The 13,933-nt window shown below is 42.2% G+C and overlaps 1 protein-coding gene across 1 annotated transcript in view; it reads right to left on the minus strand.

The window, feature by feature from the left end:
* DLGAP4 (DLG associated protein 4) overlaps positions 1-13,933 on the minus strand; it is a 305,990-nt gene that overhangs the window by 190,434 nt on the left and 101,623 nt on the right. The window contains exons 3-4 of the mRNA XM_073555302.1: positions 8,305-9,361; positions 7,640-7,851 (exon numbers count right to left, since the gene is read on the minus strand). Of these exons, the coding sequence (XP_073411403.1) occupies positions 7,640-7,851; positions 8,305-9,303 (1,211 nt within the window). The 5' untranslated portion in view covers positions 9,304-9,361. The remainder of the gene's footprint in view (positions 1-7,639; positions 7,852-8,304; positions 9,362-13,933) is intronic.

The raw sequence follows: 13,933 nt of genomic DNA on the forward strand, positions 1-13,933 counted from the left end.
ATACTCAGGTAGGCTGTGGCGTTGCAACGATGCTCAATTGGTACCAAGGGGCCCAAAGAGTGCCAAGAAAAAATTCCCCACACCATGACACCACCACCACCAGCCTGAACCGTTGATACAAGGCAGGATGGATCCATGCTTTCATGTTGTTTACGCCAAATTCTGACCCTACCATCCGAATGTCGCAGCAGAAATCGAGACTCATCAGACCAGGCAAAGTTTTTCCAATCTTCTACTGTCCAATTTCGATGAGCTTGTGCAAATTGTAGCCTCAGTTTCCTGTTCTTAGCTGAGAGGAGTGGTACCCAGTGTGGTCTTCTGCTGCTGTAGCCCATCTGCCTCAAAGTTCGACGCACTGTGCGTTCAGAGATGCTCTTCTGCCTACCTTGGTTGTAACGGGTGGCAATTTGAGTCACTGTTGCCTTTCTATCAGCTCGAACCAGTCTGCCCATTCTCCTCTGACCTCTGGCATCAACAAGGCATTTCCGGCCACAGAACTGCCGCTCACTGGATTTTTTTTCTTTTTCGGACCATTCTCTGTAAACCCTAGAGATGGTTGTGCGTGAAAATCCCAGTAGATCAGCAGTTTCTGAAATACTCAGACCAGCCCTTCTGGCACCAACAATCATGCCACGTTCAAAGGCACTCAAATCACCTTTCTTCCCCATACTGATGCTCGGTTTGAACTGCAGGAGATTGTCTTGACCATGTCTACATGCCTAAATGCACTGAGTTGCCGCCATGTGATTGGCTGATTAGAAATTAAGTCTTAACACACAGTTGGACAGGTGTACCTAATAAAGTGGCCAGTGAGTGTATATTTACTGTATATATATATATACACAGCCAGCCAGCTCTGGCAAAAATTAAGAGATAGTCCACTGCAAATTTTCAGTTTGTCTGATTTTTCTCTTTATAGGTATATTTTTGAGTAAAATGTAAATTGCTCTTTTATTCTATAAACTACTGACAACATGTCTTCGAATTTCCAAGCACTAAATTTTGTATTTATTTTCAGAAAATGAGAAATGGTCAAAATAACAAAAAATTGCAGTGCTTGAGACCTCAAATAATGCTAAGAAAACAAGTTCATAATCATTTAGAAAGAACAATACTAATGTTTTAACTCAGGAAGAGTTCCGAAATCAATATTTTGTGGAATAACCATGATTTATAATCACAGCTTTCATGCGTCTTGGAATGCTTTCCACCAGTCTTTCACACTCCATTTGGGTGAGCTTATGCCACTCCTGGTACAAAAATTTAAGCAATGCTTCTTTGTTTGATGGCTTGAGAGTATCCATCTTCCTCTTGATTACGTTCCAGAGGTTTTCAATGGGGTTCAGGTCTGGAGATTGGGTGGGCCATGACAGGAATTTGATGTGATGGTCCTTCATCTACACATTGATTGACCTAGCTGTGTGGCATGGCTCATTGTCCTGCTGGAAAAAAACAATACTCAGAGTTGGGGAACATTGCTTGAGCAGAAGGAATCAACTGTTTTTCCAGGATAACCTTGTATGCGGCATGATTCATACGTCCTTTGTAAAGATTAACCTGCCCAAATCCAGCCTTGCTGAAGCATCCCCAGATCATCACCGATCCTCCACCAAATTTCACAGTTGGTGCAAGACACTGTGGCTTGTATGCCTCTCCAGGTCTCTGTCTAACCATTAGACGACCAGGTGTTGGGCAAAGCTCAAAATTGGACTCATCAGAGAAGATTCTTACTCCAGTCCTCTATTGTCCAATCCTTATGGTCTTTGGCAAACTTCAGCCTGGCTCTCCTTTGCTTCTCATTTATGAAAGGCTTTTTGTAGCTTTACATGACTCGAGCCCTGCCTCTAGGAGCCTGTTACGAACTGTTCTTGCCGTGCACTTCACCCCAGCTGCCATTTGCCATTCCTTTTGTAGGTCACTTGATGTCATCCTGTGGTTGCTGAGTGAGAGTCGACTAAGATGACGGTTATACCGGTCAGAGAAGAGTCATTTTCGGCCTCTGCCAGTCTGTAGCTTTGTTAAAATATGCAAAACACAAGCTGCGGAGACACCATCACATGTTTCTCAAAGCAAGCAATGGCTAGCCAGGTCTTTCCCCAGGAAGGAACAACCACGGGAAGGGCAGTCTCCAATGAAGGAGACAACCTATGCCAAAACATGGTATCCATCCACAGACAGCTGTTTCAGGGTATTGCCCCTCATTAGTGTGGAGTAGGAAACTGGCCAGTAGGAGCAATGCCTAGTAGAAGGCTGTGAAAAATGAGGATGAATGAACTCATGGAGATCAACATCCAACACTGCGGAGACACCATCACATGTTTCTCAACGCAGTGATTCTAGAGCAAATCCCCCATCCCTTATGGGAAATATGTAAATATATGCAAAACACAAGCTGCGGAGACACCATCACATGTTTCTCAACGCAAGCAATGGCTAGCCAGGTCTTTCCCTGGGAAGGAACAACCACGGGAAGGGCAGTCTCCAATGAAGGAGATCACCTATGCCAAAACATGGTATCCATCCACAGACAGCTGTTTCGGGGTATTGCCCCTCATCAGTGTGGAGTAGGAAACTGGCCAGTAGGAACAATGCCTAGTAGAAGACTGTGAAAAATGAGGATGAATGAACTCATGGAGATCAACATCCAACACTGTGGAGACGCCATCACATGTTTCTCAACGCAGTTTTCTACTAGGCATTGTTCCTAGTGGCCAGTTTCCTACTCCACACTGATGAGGGGCAATACCCCGAAACAGCTGTCTGTGGATGGATACCATGTTTTGGCATAGGTGGTCTCCTTCATTGGAGACTGCCCTTTCCGTGGTTGTTCCTTCCCGGGGAAAGACCTGGCTAGCCATTGCTTGCGTTGAGAAACGTGATGGTGTCTCCGCGGCTTGTGTTTTGCATATTTTTACATATTTCCCATAAGGGATGGGGGCTTTGCTCTAGAATCACTGTGTTGAGAAACATGTGATGGTGTCTCCGCAGTGTTGGATGTTGATCTCCATGAGTTCATTCATCCTCATTTTTCAGTCTTCTACTAGGCGTTGTTCCTACTGGCCAGTTTCCTACTCCACACTGATGAGGGGCAATACCCCGAAACAGCTGTCTGTGGATGGATACCATGTTTTGGCATAGGTGGTCTCCTTCATTGGAGACTGCCCTTCCCGTGGTTGTTCCTTCCCAGGGAAAGACCTGGCTAGCCATTGCTTGAGTTGAGAAACATGTGATTGTGTCTCCGCGGCTTGTGTTTTGCATATTTTTACTTATTTCCCATAAGGGATTGGGGGATTTGCTCTAGAATCACTGCGTTGAGAAACATGTGATGGTGTCTCCGCAGTGTTGGATATTGATCTCCATGAGTTCATTCATCCTCATTTTTCACAGTCTGTAGCTTTGTTGTCACCAATGTCTGCTGCTTGACCTTGTTGTAATGGACTGCCATCTTAGAAATTTTAAGGATGGAGACAACATGACGCTCACTGTATTCCTCTGGTAGTAAAGCCAGAATTGAGCCCTTGTTTTCCTCACTCAAGACTTTTCTTTTCAACTCCTTTGGCATGGTTGAAAGTTATTTTTCCATTCCCATTACTTTTGGGAAATTACTAGCACTTGTTTTGCCATCCAGCTTGTCCTATTGCAAGAGGATTGTGAACACCACAGCAGGGTTTTTTTTATACTTTCCTTCGTTAAATAAGTTTTGGTTCAGGTGATCACCTAATCAGAAGCATATTACGTAGAATGAGGTGTACTCTGGTTGGAATTCAACTGACACTCAAATGGAATGGCTGTCAGACATGTAGAGAAGCTGATTTTTATAAAACTGTGCGGTGGTCTCTAAATTTTTGCCAGAGCTGTATGTATGTATATGTAGTATGAATGAGAGTCTTGCCCTGTTATTGCAGCCATGTATGTTTTTCTTTGAAATACTAAAATAATAAGGTATTTTAGGTCGAACAAACTTATAAAAACCGACCAAGGGTGATGTGACAAGGATGACTAGTCCAAGAGGCGGCTTCTCCCACTTTCCTAGACTGACCAGTCTGACAACTGCATCTCTACAACCACTACTATAGTTATGCTCTTGCTCTGCAACTAATTATGATGCTCATGTTTATAGACGTTATCTTAGTCAGTGAGCCCAAGTCACTCAATCATGGTGAACTCAGTTATTTTTCCACCATAATGGAAGTTTACATAGGGGATATGTTTTTTTAAGCAGAGAGATGAGAATAGCTGTTGAGACTTCCAATGATCCCAAGAGCAGGGGTTCAAATTCCCCTGTATAGTGAGCATGTGTGACCACCACTCCAATAGATGGTGGGTTCACTACTGCTCTATTCACAAAAGGAACTTTGGGACCCCCGTTTTCATGGTTGTGGGGAGACAGGCAGTTGCACCTTCAGCAAGCTTATATCTTGTTTATTGGATTAACATTTTAAGAAATTAGTTGCTACACATTAAAAGCATCTATACTTCCCCATATTGTATGGCATCTTTACAATTAGACAACTTGTACAGAGGAGTGAGCAAACACATTACAGAGCTGTGCATTATCGTAAATGTGGACAATGGACTAACTAGACAAGCTTGGCTGATGTGTTACTTGTGTGTGGGCAAATATATTTAAAATACTAGCTGGAGAGCCCGGCGTTGCCTGGGCATAGTAACCAACTGAGGTTAGTTATAACAAATTATAATGATTATATTGCACATAAAAACTGTGCATCTAATCCTATCCTGTGTGATACTGCCTGCTGAGCCATGTATCTAATCCTATTCTGTGTGATACTGGCTGCTGAGCCGTGTATCTAATCCTATTCTGTGTGATACTGTGTGCTGAGCTGCATATCTAATCCTATCCTGTGTGATACTGTCTGCTGAGCCGTGTATCTAATCCTATCCTGTGTGATACTGACTGCTAAGCTGTGTATCTAATCCTATCCTGTGTGATACTGCCTGCTGAGCCATGTGTCTAATCCTCTCCTGTGTGATACTGACTGCTGAACTGTGTATCTAATCCTATCCTGTGTGATACTGACTGCTGAGCTGTGTATCTAATCCTATCCTGTGTGATACTGCCTGCTGAGCCATGTGTCTAATCCTCTCCTGTGTGATACTGACTGCTGAACTGTGTATCTAATCCTATCCTGTGTGATACTGACTGCTGAACTGTGTATCTAATCTCATTCTGTGTGATACTGTCTGCTGAGCCGTGTATCTAATACTATTCTGTGTGATACTGTGTGCTGAGCTGCGTATCTAATCCTATCCTGTGTGATACTGCCTGCTGAGCCATGTGTCTAATCCTCTCCTGTGTGATACTGACTGCTGAACTGTGTATCTAATCCTATCCTGTGTGATACTGACTGCTGAACTGTGTATCTAATCTCATTCTGTGTGATACTGTCTGCTGAGCCGTGTATCTAATCCTATCCTGTGTGATACTGACTGCTGAGCTGTGTATCTAATCCTATCCTGTGTGATACTGCCTGCTGAGCCATGTGTCTAATCCTCTCCTGTGTGATACTGACTGCTGAACTGTGTATCTAATCCTATCCTGTGTGATACTGACTGCTGAACTGTGTATCTAATCTCATTCTGTGTGATACTGTCTGCTGAGCCATGTATCTAATACTATTCTGTGTGATACTGTGTGCTGAGCTGCGTATCTAATCCTATCCTGTGTGATACTGCCTTGCTGAGCCTTGTGTCTAATCCTCTCCTGCGTGATACTGACTGCTGAGCTGTGTACCTAATCCTATCCTGTGTGATACTGACTGCTGAGCCGTGTATCTAATCCTATCCTGTGTGATACTGGGCTTCCCCTGCAGTCTGTGTCAGAGGGTGGTCTGTGTTGGCACGGTAATAAATTGTGTTATTTCCAGCTTTACAGAAGGACGATAACACAATAGAAATGATAAGAATAATAGGCCTCAGTTACCACAACTGTCTACAAAGAAAACTGTTGCTGATAGCAACCAATCACAGCTCATTTTTCATCTTTTAAACAGCTCTGGGACAGCATGGCAAGTTTTGAGTGGCGACTTTTGTGTTTCGACTTTTATGTGGTGGGGTTGGTGTATGTGTGGTGAAATGTGTGCTGAGGATGGTATATGTGTTGAAGCACGTGGTAGCGTGTGGCGCATTTTGTGTGTGTTTTCATATCCCTGTGTGTGGTGAGTATCCCATGTCAGGACCCCACCTTAGCAAATGTACGGTATATGCTGTTTGGTGCCATCGCTCTCATTCTTTAGGTCCCCCTTGTTCACATCTGGCAGCTGTCAATTTGCCTCCAACACTTTTCCTTTCACTTTTTCCCCATTATGTAGATAGGGGCAAAATTGTTTGGTGAATTGGAACGCGCAGGATTAAAATTTCGCCTCACAACATAGCCTATGACGCTCTCGGGGTCCAGGCGTGTGACTGTGCCAAATTTTGTGGCTGTAGCTGCGACGGTGCAGATGCCAATCTCGGACATACATACATACCTACATACATGCACACCCACATTGAGCTTAATATATTAGATCTCTGTAAATTTAGATTTGTTGCAGAAAAATATGTGACCAACTCATAAAGCTGCAACTTTTTGATGGCAAGTTTATGGATTTCTGCAGGTTTGATTCAGGATACGGTAATACAGGCTTGGAAATTTCTACAACAAATTTTCAGCATATGAATTCACCATTGTTGCTTAAAATGAATTTAGTAATGTATTATGGCTGTATTATACTATATTCTTATGTTCAGGTTCATAACCTTGGCACAAGCAATCAGAAATGAAAAAAACATTGTAGAAAAAAAATCTTGCTCTTTTTTCAGTTGTTGTTCACTGTTGTCTTTGAGCAATGGAGTATTTGGAGCATTAGTATGACATAATCAAAAAGAACAGTTTACATGTTCACGTGTTCAAGGACACATTATATTGGAGAGGGGTTTCAGAGATTAAGAAAATAATAGTATATTTAAATTTAGAATGGTAACAAGAGGTATTCACTAGAAGTGTCATTTCTGAAATAATACTGGACTAATTACGATAAACTGTAGTTGACCTCTAGGCATTGTGTTGGCACCTGGGAAACAACCCGTGGTTCAGTAAAAATGTGATGACCCTAAATTAAGGGGGGGGGGAATCAATTATGGGCATGTCATAGTGCAGGAGAAAAAAAAACATGGGGTTGTATTCTGGAGGACACCTTTTAAGCACCATTACAGAACAGCAGAGACATCGTGTGCCTCTGCGAAGGCAGCATGTAAGTGGCCCAGCAGGCTATCCCTACAGAACAACTGGAGTGCTGTATAAATTAAGATAATGTTCACTGTCTGTGATTGTAATGCTGAATTAACCGAGTCCCACATGTTTTTGCTTCCTCGTCTTCCCTAGGTATATTTAGCCACTGTCTCCATTATGTGATATATACAGTGCACAAATACATTATAGCATATATGCAATAACATTACATCTAAATAATGTATAATCTATTAATAAATGTAGCAGTATTACTATTTGGCCACCACAGGGGGGCACTATATTCACAGTCAAAAGTTAGGTCTATAAGATCAGTTTTCTCTTTAAGGTGTTTACATTTTTGTTGTTGACTCATTGGTAAAAATAGAGAATTCCTTTCCTTGTTACCTTTGTGTCGTGCTCTGTTCACTTAGTGACTGTTGTGTGGCCTTGAGGTAGCTCTGCCTCCTTGCTGCAGTTTTTGGGGAAGGTTGGGGACTTCCTTCTGAGTCTTCGCTGTCTGCATCACCCATAGCTTTAATATAGCTTCCACTGCGCATCCGCCGACATGGGATGTCATCATCTTTACATGGCACCCCTGTCCACTCTCCACTCGGCACCTGTCAATTATAGACGTCAAATATATCTAGAAATTTGATAAAATATGAAAGTATTAACTTTTAATTGTTGGTTTTCTGCACTAAAGTTACCAAATAAATTGTTAGCCAAAATGTGTTTCTGCCTAAAATATCTTCTACAGCTATTCCATTTATGCTATGCGTTTAGTAGAGTAGAGGTTAAGGGGCCATCAGATAGTTATGGAGCTTGGTTCTGGGAAAAGCAATAGAAAATGAACAAAAATCAAACCTAGCTGATTTGTGGGCAGCATGTAATTTATAATAGAATAATAGGCCCAGCAAGTTAATGGATAGGTGAATAGGTTAATAGGGTTTCATGCTATCCCAACCCATTGACTTTGAAAAATTTCCCTAAGAAACACAACATTCAAGTATGCAGTAGTAATCAGATTTTGGCATAGTCTTTACGATTTATGTTCAACTCTCATAACCTACCTGCAGATACTGGTAGCTAAGATCCTGGTGACAAGACTTGGACTTGAGCAGTGCCTTGTCTATGGTGACTGATGCCTTCTGGCACACCTCTCGGGCATGACTTAGTGTTAGCGTTGACCAAGAGCCTCTTTTGAGTGATGATGTTGAGCTAGTTGGAATCACCTCTCGAGGTGTAGGCAGTGGGGACAAGGTAAGTGATGGGGGTTGGAAGGGTGTGAACTTGAGGTCATTATTGCTTTTGGATGCTTTCAACATGCTCTCACTGATAGTATTATATCCGCTCAAGAAATGTCGGGTTCCATGATCAGGACGCCTTCCAAGAGTCATCATTCCTGCTGGGTTGCGGTAACTGCCTGTGTCACTGTCTAAATTGTCATCTGAACTCCACCATCCAGTAACTCCACCACCTCGAGCCTGGCCCTTACCATCTCCTTTTCCTCGTTCTTTACTTTTACTACGTTTTGTTCCTTTAGCGTCTTCTGATACCCCTTTCTTGCCATTAACACTAGCCCTTCCTCCGCCCTCAAGGGATTGTGACTTTGCAAACAGTTTTTGCACAGAGTGGACTAGATGTCGGATCCGCCCTGGGCTTTCACTACGGTCCTTTCCATCTGGGGCTTGCCTTTGGAACTGAAGTGTACTGAAGCCGTCTCTGTGAATTGGCAGCTGTTTTTCAAACTGGTCCAGAAGGCTGGCAGGAAGGCGGTTGATTTTGGCGGGAGGTGCATGTGGGGTTGGATATGGTGGCGTCTCCTCAGGAGGTTCATAATGGGAATTAAAGTGGATGCGAGGAAAGGTGCTACTGTTTGAGAGCTGGTTGTTGAGGGGATACAGGCAGTCAGGGTGTAGTGAGTTGTCTGGGTATCGAGGTTCTGGTGGGTAAGCCTCAGTAGAACTGATTAGGTAAGGTGTCCTTTCCTGTGGAGCATACAGGGTGTCTGAATGAGAGTCCAGATTCCCGGACAGGTGCCGGCTACGGGTGTCTCCCAAACCCTTCATTGCCGTCGGCACCTCCAGATCATCTCGTCACAGGTTGCTAATTTGGATTTCTGAAGCCCTGAAAAATAGGTGTTCCTGTTAATATGGGCCATACATGCATGATTATAACCAGCATTTAGATTATTTTGCTTCTGGTCTAAGATTGGTTAGTGATCTCCTGTCAGATACTCCTTTGGGGGCCTTTCCTAAAACCATTTCCTCATGATTTACAATAATACTTTCAATTGTTCTGCTGTCCTTCAGCTTGACTATAATATTATCACTATTATACTATTCATCTGTCTCCACACCCTTCATGCACATGATAACTGCACTTGATACTTGTCTATTGCGCTTAAACACACGGGCTGATGACCGGATCATGCAGCTTTATATGAAAATCCCTATTATAATTGCCAGACCTGAATTAACAAGCATTTCTCACCTACTGTGTCCCCCCATTTCCTTGTAGATTGTAAGCTTGCGAGCAGGGACCTCACTCCTAATGTCATTGTTTGAATTGTCTTAACTTGTATTGAATTTATTGTCTGTACATGTCCCCGCTTAATTGTAAAGTGCTGCGGAATATGTTGGCGCTATATAAATAAAAATTATTATTATTATTATTATCACTAATTCCTTCCTCTGAGCCTTAACTTTCATTCGACTCATTAGAACTGGCATCTTTCTCCCAACTACAATGTGGCACACGCTCAGTTATGTTTCTCGCCAGTAACTCTTTTGACACTCGCTTCACTAATACCCAAAACAGGCCATTCTTCATCCCTTTTTCTTCATCTTACCTCTCTCCAACTGTCTCTGCATGTGTCCTACAGTATCACTGTCCTTGTGACTGTCCCTCTGTTCTTCTATCCCTTGGCTCAGGATTAGAGATAAGAACACTGTTAGAAATTACAGTTTCTCCCTCCTCACCCCCACTCATGTTTTATACAACATAAAGGTGGATGGGAGGGAGAGGAGCCATCCCTAGTAGAGAGGATCATAGACACACAATCCTACGGTCTTAATCAGGATATTAATCTTCTCAGTTTAACCTTTTCCATAGAGTTGCCCTGCTATCTCCAATTCTCTATCAATACACAGCCATCTACCATACTGCTGCCTCCTCATCTGATACTGTTTTCTGTACATCTGTGCCGCTCTCCCTCTAGATATACAGCTATCTCTCTGTCAGTGTCTATGATCCTCGTAACCTGACCACCATTTCTTCTCTTTCATTTCATTGCTGTTAGAAATTTACAAGTTACAGTCCTTCCTGGCTAAGGCTTTGTTTCCACATATTAGGCAATCTAGCTTTTTTCCCCCTCTGTCGTGGCTGGGAAACTGCAGGAACAAATCCCATTGTTTTGTATGGGATCGTTAACATTCATCCAGTGCATCGCTTGTTGCATCACAGCCCTTCAAAGATCCAGATCAGAGAACTCTACATGTTGGGTTGTTCAATCCAGCTCACTAGTTTGCAATGGAAACTGGTGAAAATGCCAGATGATATTTGTTGCTGTTTTGACATCAGTTGTAATTAGCTGAGGCACAAAAAAAAACTTACAATGTAAATGAATGGCCTAAATATGTGGAAACCTGGGCTCACTAAAAAGAAAAATCTAGTTATCCAATTGTCAATTTTTCTCAAAGCAAGATGCTAGACACATGTTAGAAATTTTATAACACTCTAGAAAATTTCTCACCAATGTACCACCAGTAAAGAAGAGACTTGTATGGGAATCCACATAGTCCATTATATGTGATCAAGGTGGCGTAACAGCACTGGGTTCCAGAGTTCAAATCCCACCATGGACAATGTCTTTAAGGAGTTTGTATGTTCTCACCATGTTTGTCTGGGTTTCCTCCCACACTCCAAAGACATACAATACTTACTATAATAGTAGGTGAAACAATATAAGTGAGTAAAATTATAGAAGCTTTTTTAAGATGTCAGAGGGCTCCCATTTCTTTAGGGTCTCTGTACACATACACAAGTTGCACATATAGTATATATGTTTCTGTGATTATTTAAGTCATTGGTGCCCAACTGGCTGCCAGGAAGCCATGTGAGACCCTCCTGGCAAAGGGGAAAGATGCTGATTAAGGCACAGTTGTCTTTTCTAGATTTATGATCAGGCAGCAATGCTCCTGAATGCTGAATAGTCTCATCGGGCCACAATTTGGATTGTGACTTGTTTTCTGACACATTCACGGGCATACCAATAGTATTTGCACTGCTATCTTTGGAGTCTATTTTTACTCACAAGAGCTCAGCTTAGCTTTTTGTCTTAGCAAAAATAATAAGAATAAACTACCATGTGTGAATACCTACAGGTGCTTCGCACAAAATTAGAATATCATCAAAAAGTTAACTTATTTCAGTTCTTCAATACAAAAAGTGAAACTCGTATATAAGATACCTATAAGATATATATGTATAAGATATATACGTATATACAGTACAGACCAAAAGTTTGGACACACCTTCTCATTCAAAGAGTTTTCTTTATTTTCATGACTATGAAAATTCACTCTGAAGGCATCAAAACTATGAATTAACACATGTGGAATTATATAATTAACAAAAAAGTGTGAAACAACTGAGAATATGTCTTATATTCTAGGTTCTTCAAAGTAGTCCCCTTTTGCTTTGATTACTGCTTTGCACACTCTTGGTATTCTCTTGATGAGCTTCAAGAGGTTGTCACCGGAAATGATTTTCACTTCACTGGTGTGCCCTGTCAGGTTTAATAAGTGGGATTTATTGCCTTAAAAATGGGGTTGGGACCATCAGTTGTGTTGTGCAGAAGTCTGGTGGATACACACCTGATAGTCCTACTGAATAGACTGCTAGCTGCTTTTTTCTTGCCATAATACAAATTCTAAGTAAAGAAAAACGAGTGGCCATCATTACTTTAAGAAATGAAGGTCAGTCAGTCCATACAATTGGGAAAACTTTGAAAGGGTCCCCAAGTGCAGTGGCAAAAACCATCAAGCACTGCAAAGAAACTGGCTCACATGAGGACTTCCCCAGGAAAGGAAGATCAAGAGTCACCTCTGCTGCGGAGGATAAGTTCATCCGAGTCACCAGCCTCAGAAATCGCAGGTTAACAGCAGCTCAGATTAGAGACCAGGTCAATGCCACACAGAGTTCTAGCAGCAGACACATCTCTACAACTGCTGTTAAGAGGAGACTTTGTGCAGCAGGCCTTCATGGAAAAATAGCTGCTAGGAAACCACTGCTAAGGACAGGCAACAAGCAGAAGAGACTTGTTTGGGCTAAAGAACACAAGGAATGGACATTAGACCAGTGGAAATCTGTTCTTTGGTCTGATGAGTCCAAATTTGATATCTTTGGTTCCAACCACCGTGTCTTTGTGCGATGCAGAAAAGGTGAACGGATGGACTCTACATGCCTGGTTCCCACCATGAAGCATGCAGGAGGAGGTGTGATGGTGTGGGGGTGCTTTGCTGGAGATACTGCTGGGGTTTTATTCAAAATTGAAGGCATACTGAACCAGCATGGCTACCACAGCATCTTGCAGCGGCATGCTATTCCATCTGGTTTGCGTTTAGTTGGACCATCATTTATTTTTCAACACGACAATCACCCAAAACACACCTCCAGGCTGTGTAAGGGCTCTTTGACTAAGAAGGAGAGTGATGGAGTGCTACGCCAGATGACCTGGCCTCCACAGTTACCAGACCTGAGCCCAATCAAGATGGTTTGGGGTGAGCTAGACCGCAGAGTGAAGGCAAAAGGGCCAACAAGTGCTAAGCATCTCTTGGAACTCCTTCAAGACTGTTGGAAGACCATTTCCGGTGACTACCTCTTGAAGCTCATCAAGAGAATTCCAACAGTGTGCAAAGCAGTAATCAAAGCAAAAGGTGGCTACTTTGAAGATCCTAGACTATAAGACATATTTTCAGTTGTTTCCCACAAAGCATGGGCAACAAACAAGGAGAATTGGAACTACTGACGCAGGAAAAGAAATGTGATGTCATTGGAATCACTGAAACTTGGTGGGACAATACACATGATTGGAATACAAGGCTAGAAGGATACAACTTATTTGCTAGAAACAGACTTCATAAACGAGGACAATTCTGAAAAGAGGGAAGAATAGGAAGCATTTAAGGAAACCAGGATGGATGAACACAGAACTTAAGCACATGCTAAAAAGGAAGAAAGAAATGTTTATAAAATGGAAAGAGGGAGGCATATCTAAAGAAGAGTATAATGCTGTCTGCAGAACTTGCAGGGCACAAATCAAATTATCTAAAGCTGACAATGAATTGAGGCTAGCAAGAGATGTCAAAAGCAATAATAAAGGATTTTGGGGATATGTCAAAAGTAAAAGTCAAAGATGCTATAGGATTTTTACAGGATGAAAATGATGAAATGGTAACACAGGATGTTGAGAAGGCCGAACTTTTAAATTCCTATTTTGCATCTGTTTTCTCTCAGAAAGGAAATGTAACATCAACTGTTCTTCACTGTTCTATTAAGGGAATAGAAGAATCCAGGATATCTATAAACAGAAAGATAGTGAGGAAACACTTAGCTAACCTAAATGAATTCAAGTCTCCAGGTCCAGATGAATTACACCCAGACTACTGAAGAAGATAGCAGAATAACCTTTTTGAC

The sequence above is a fragment of the Dendrobates tinctorius genome, unplaced genomic scaffold, assembly GCF_039654945.1.
Source record: "Dendrobates tinctorius isolate UK_male_01 unplaced genomic scaffold, ASM3965494v1 ptg000223l, whole genome shotgun sequence".
In the NCBI taxonomy this organism is placed as follows: Eukaryota; Metazoa; Chordata; class Amphibia; order Anura; family Dendrobatidae; genus Dendrobates; species Dendrobates tinctorius.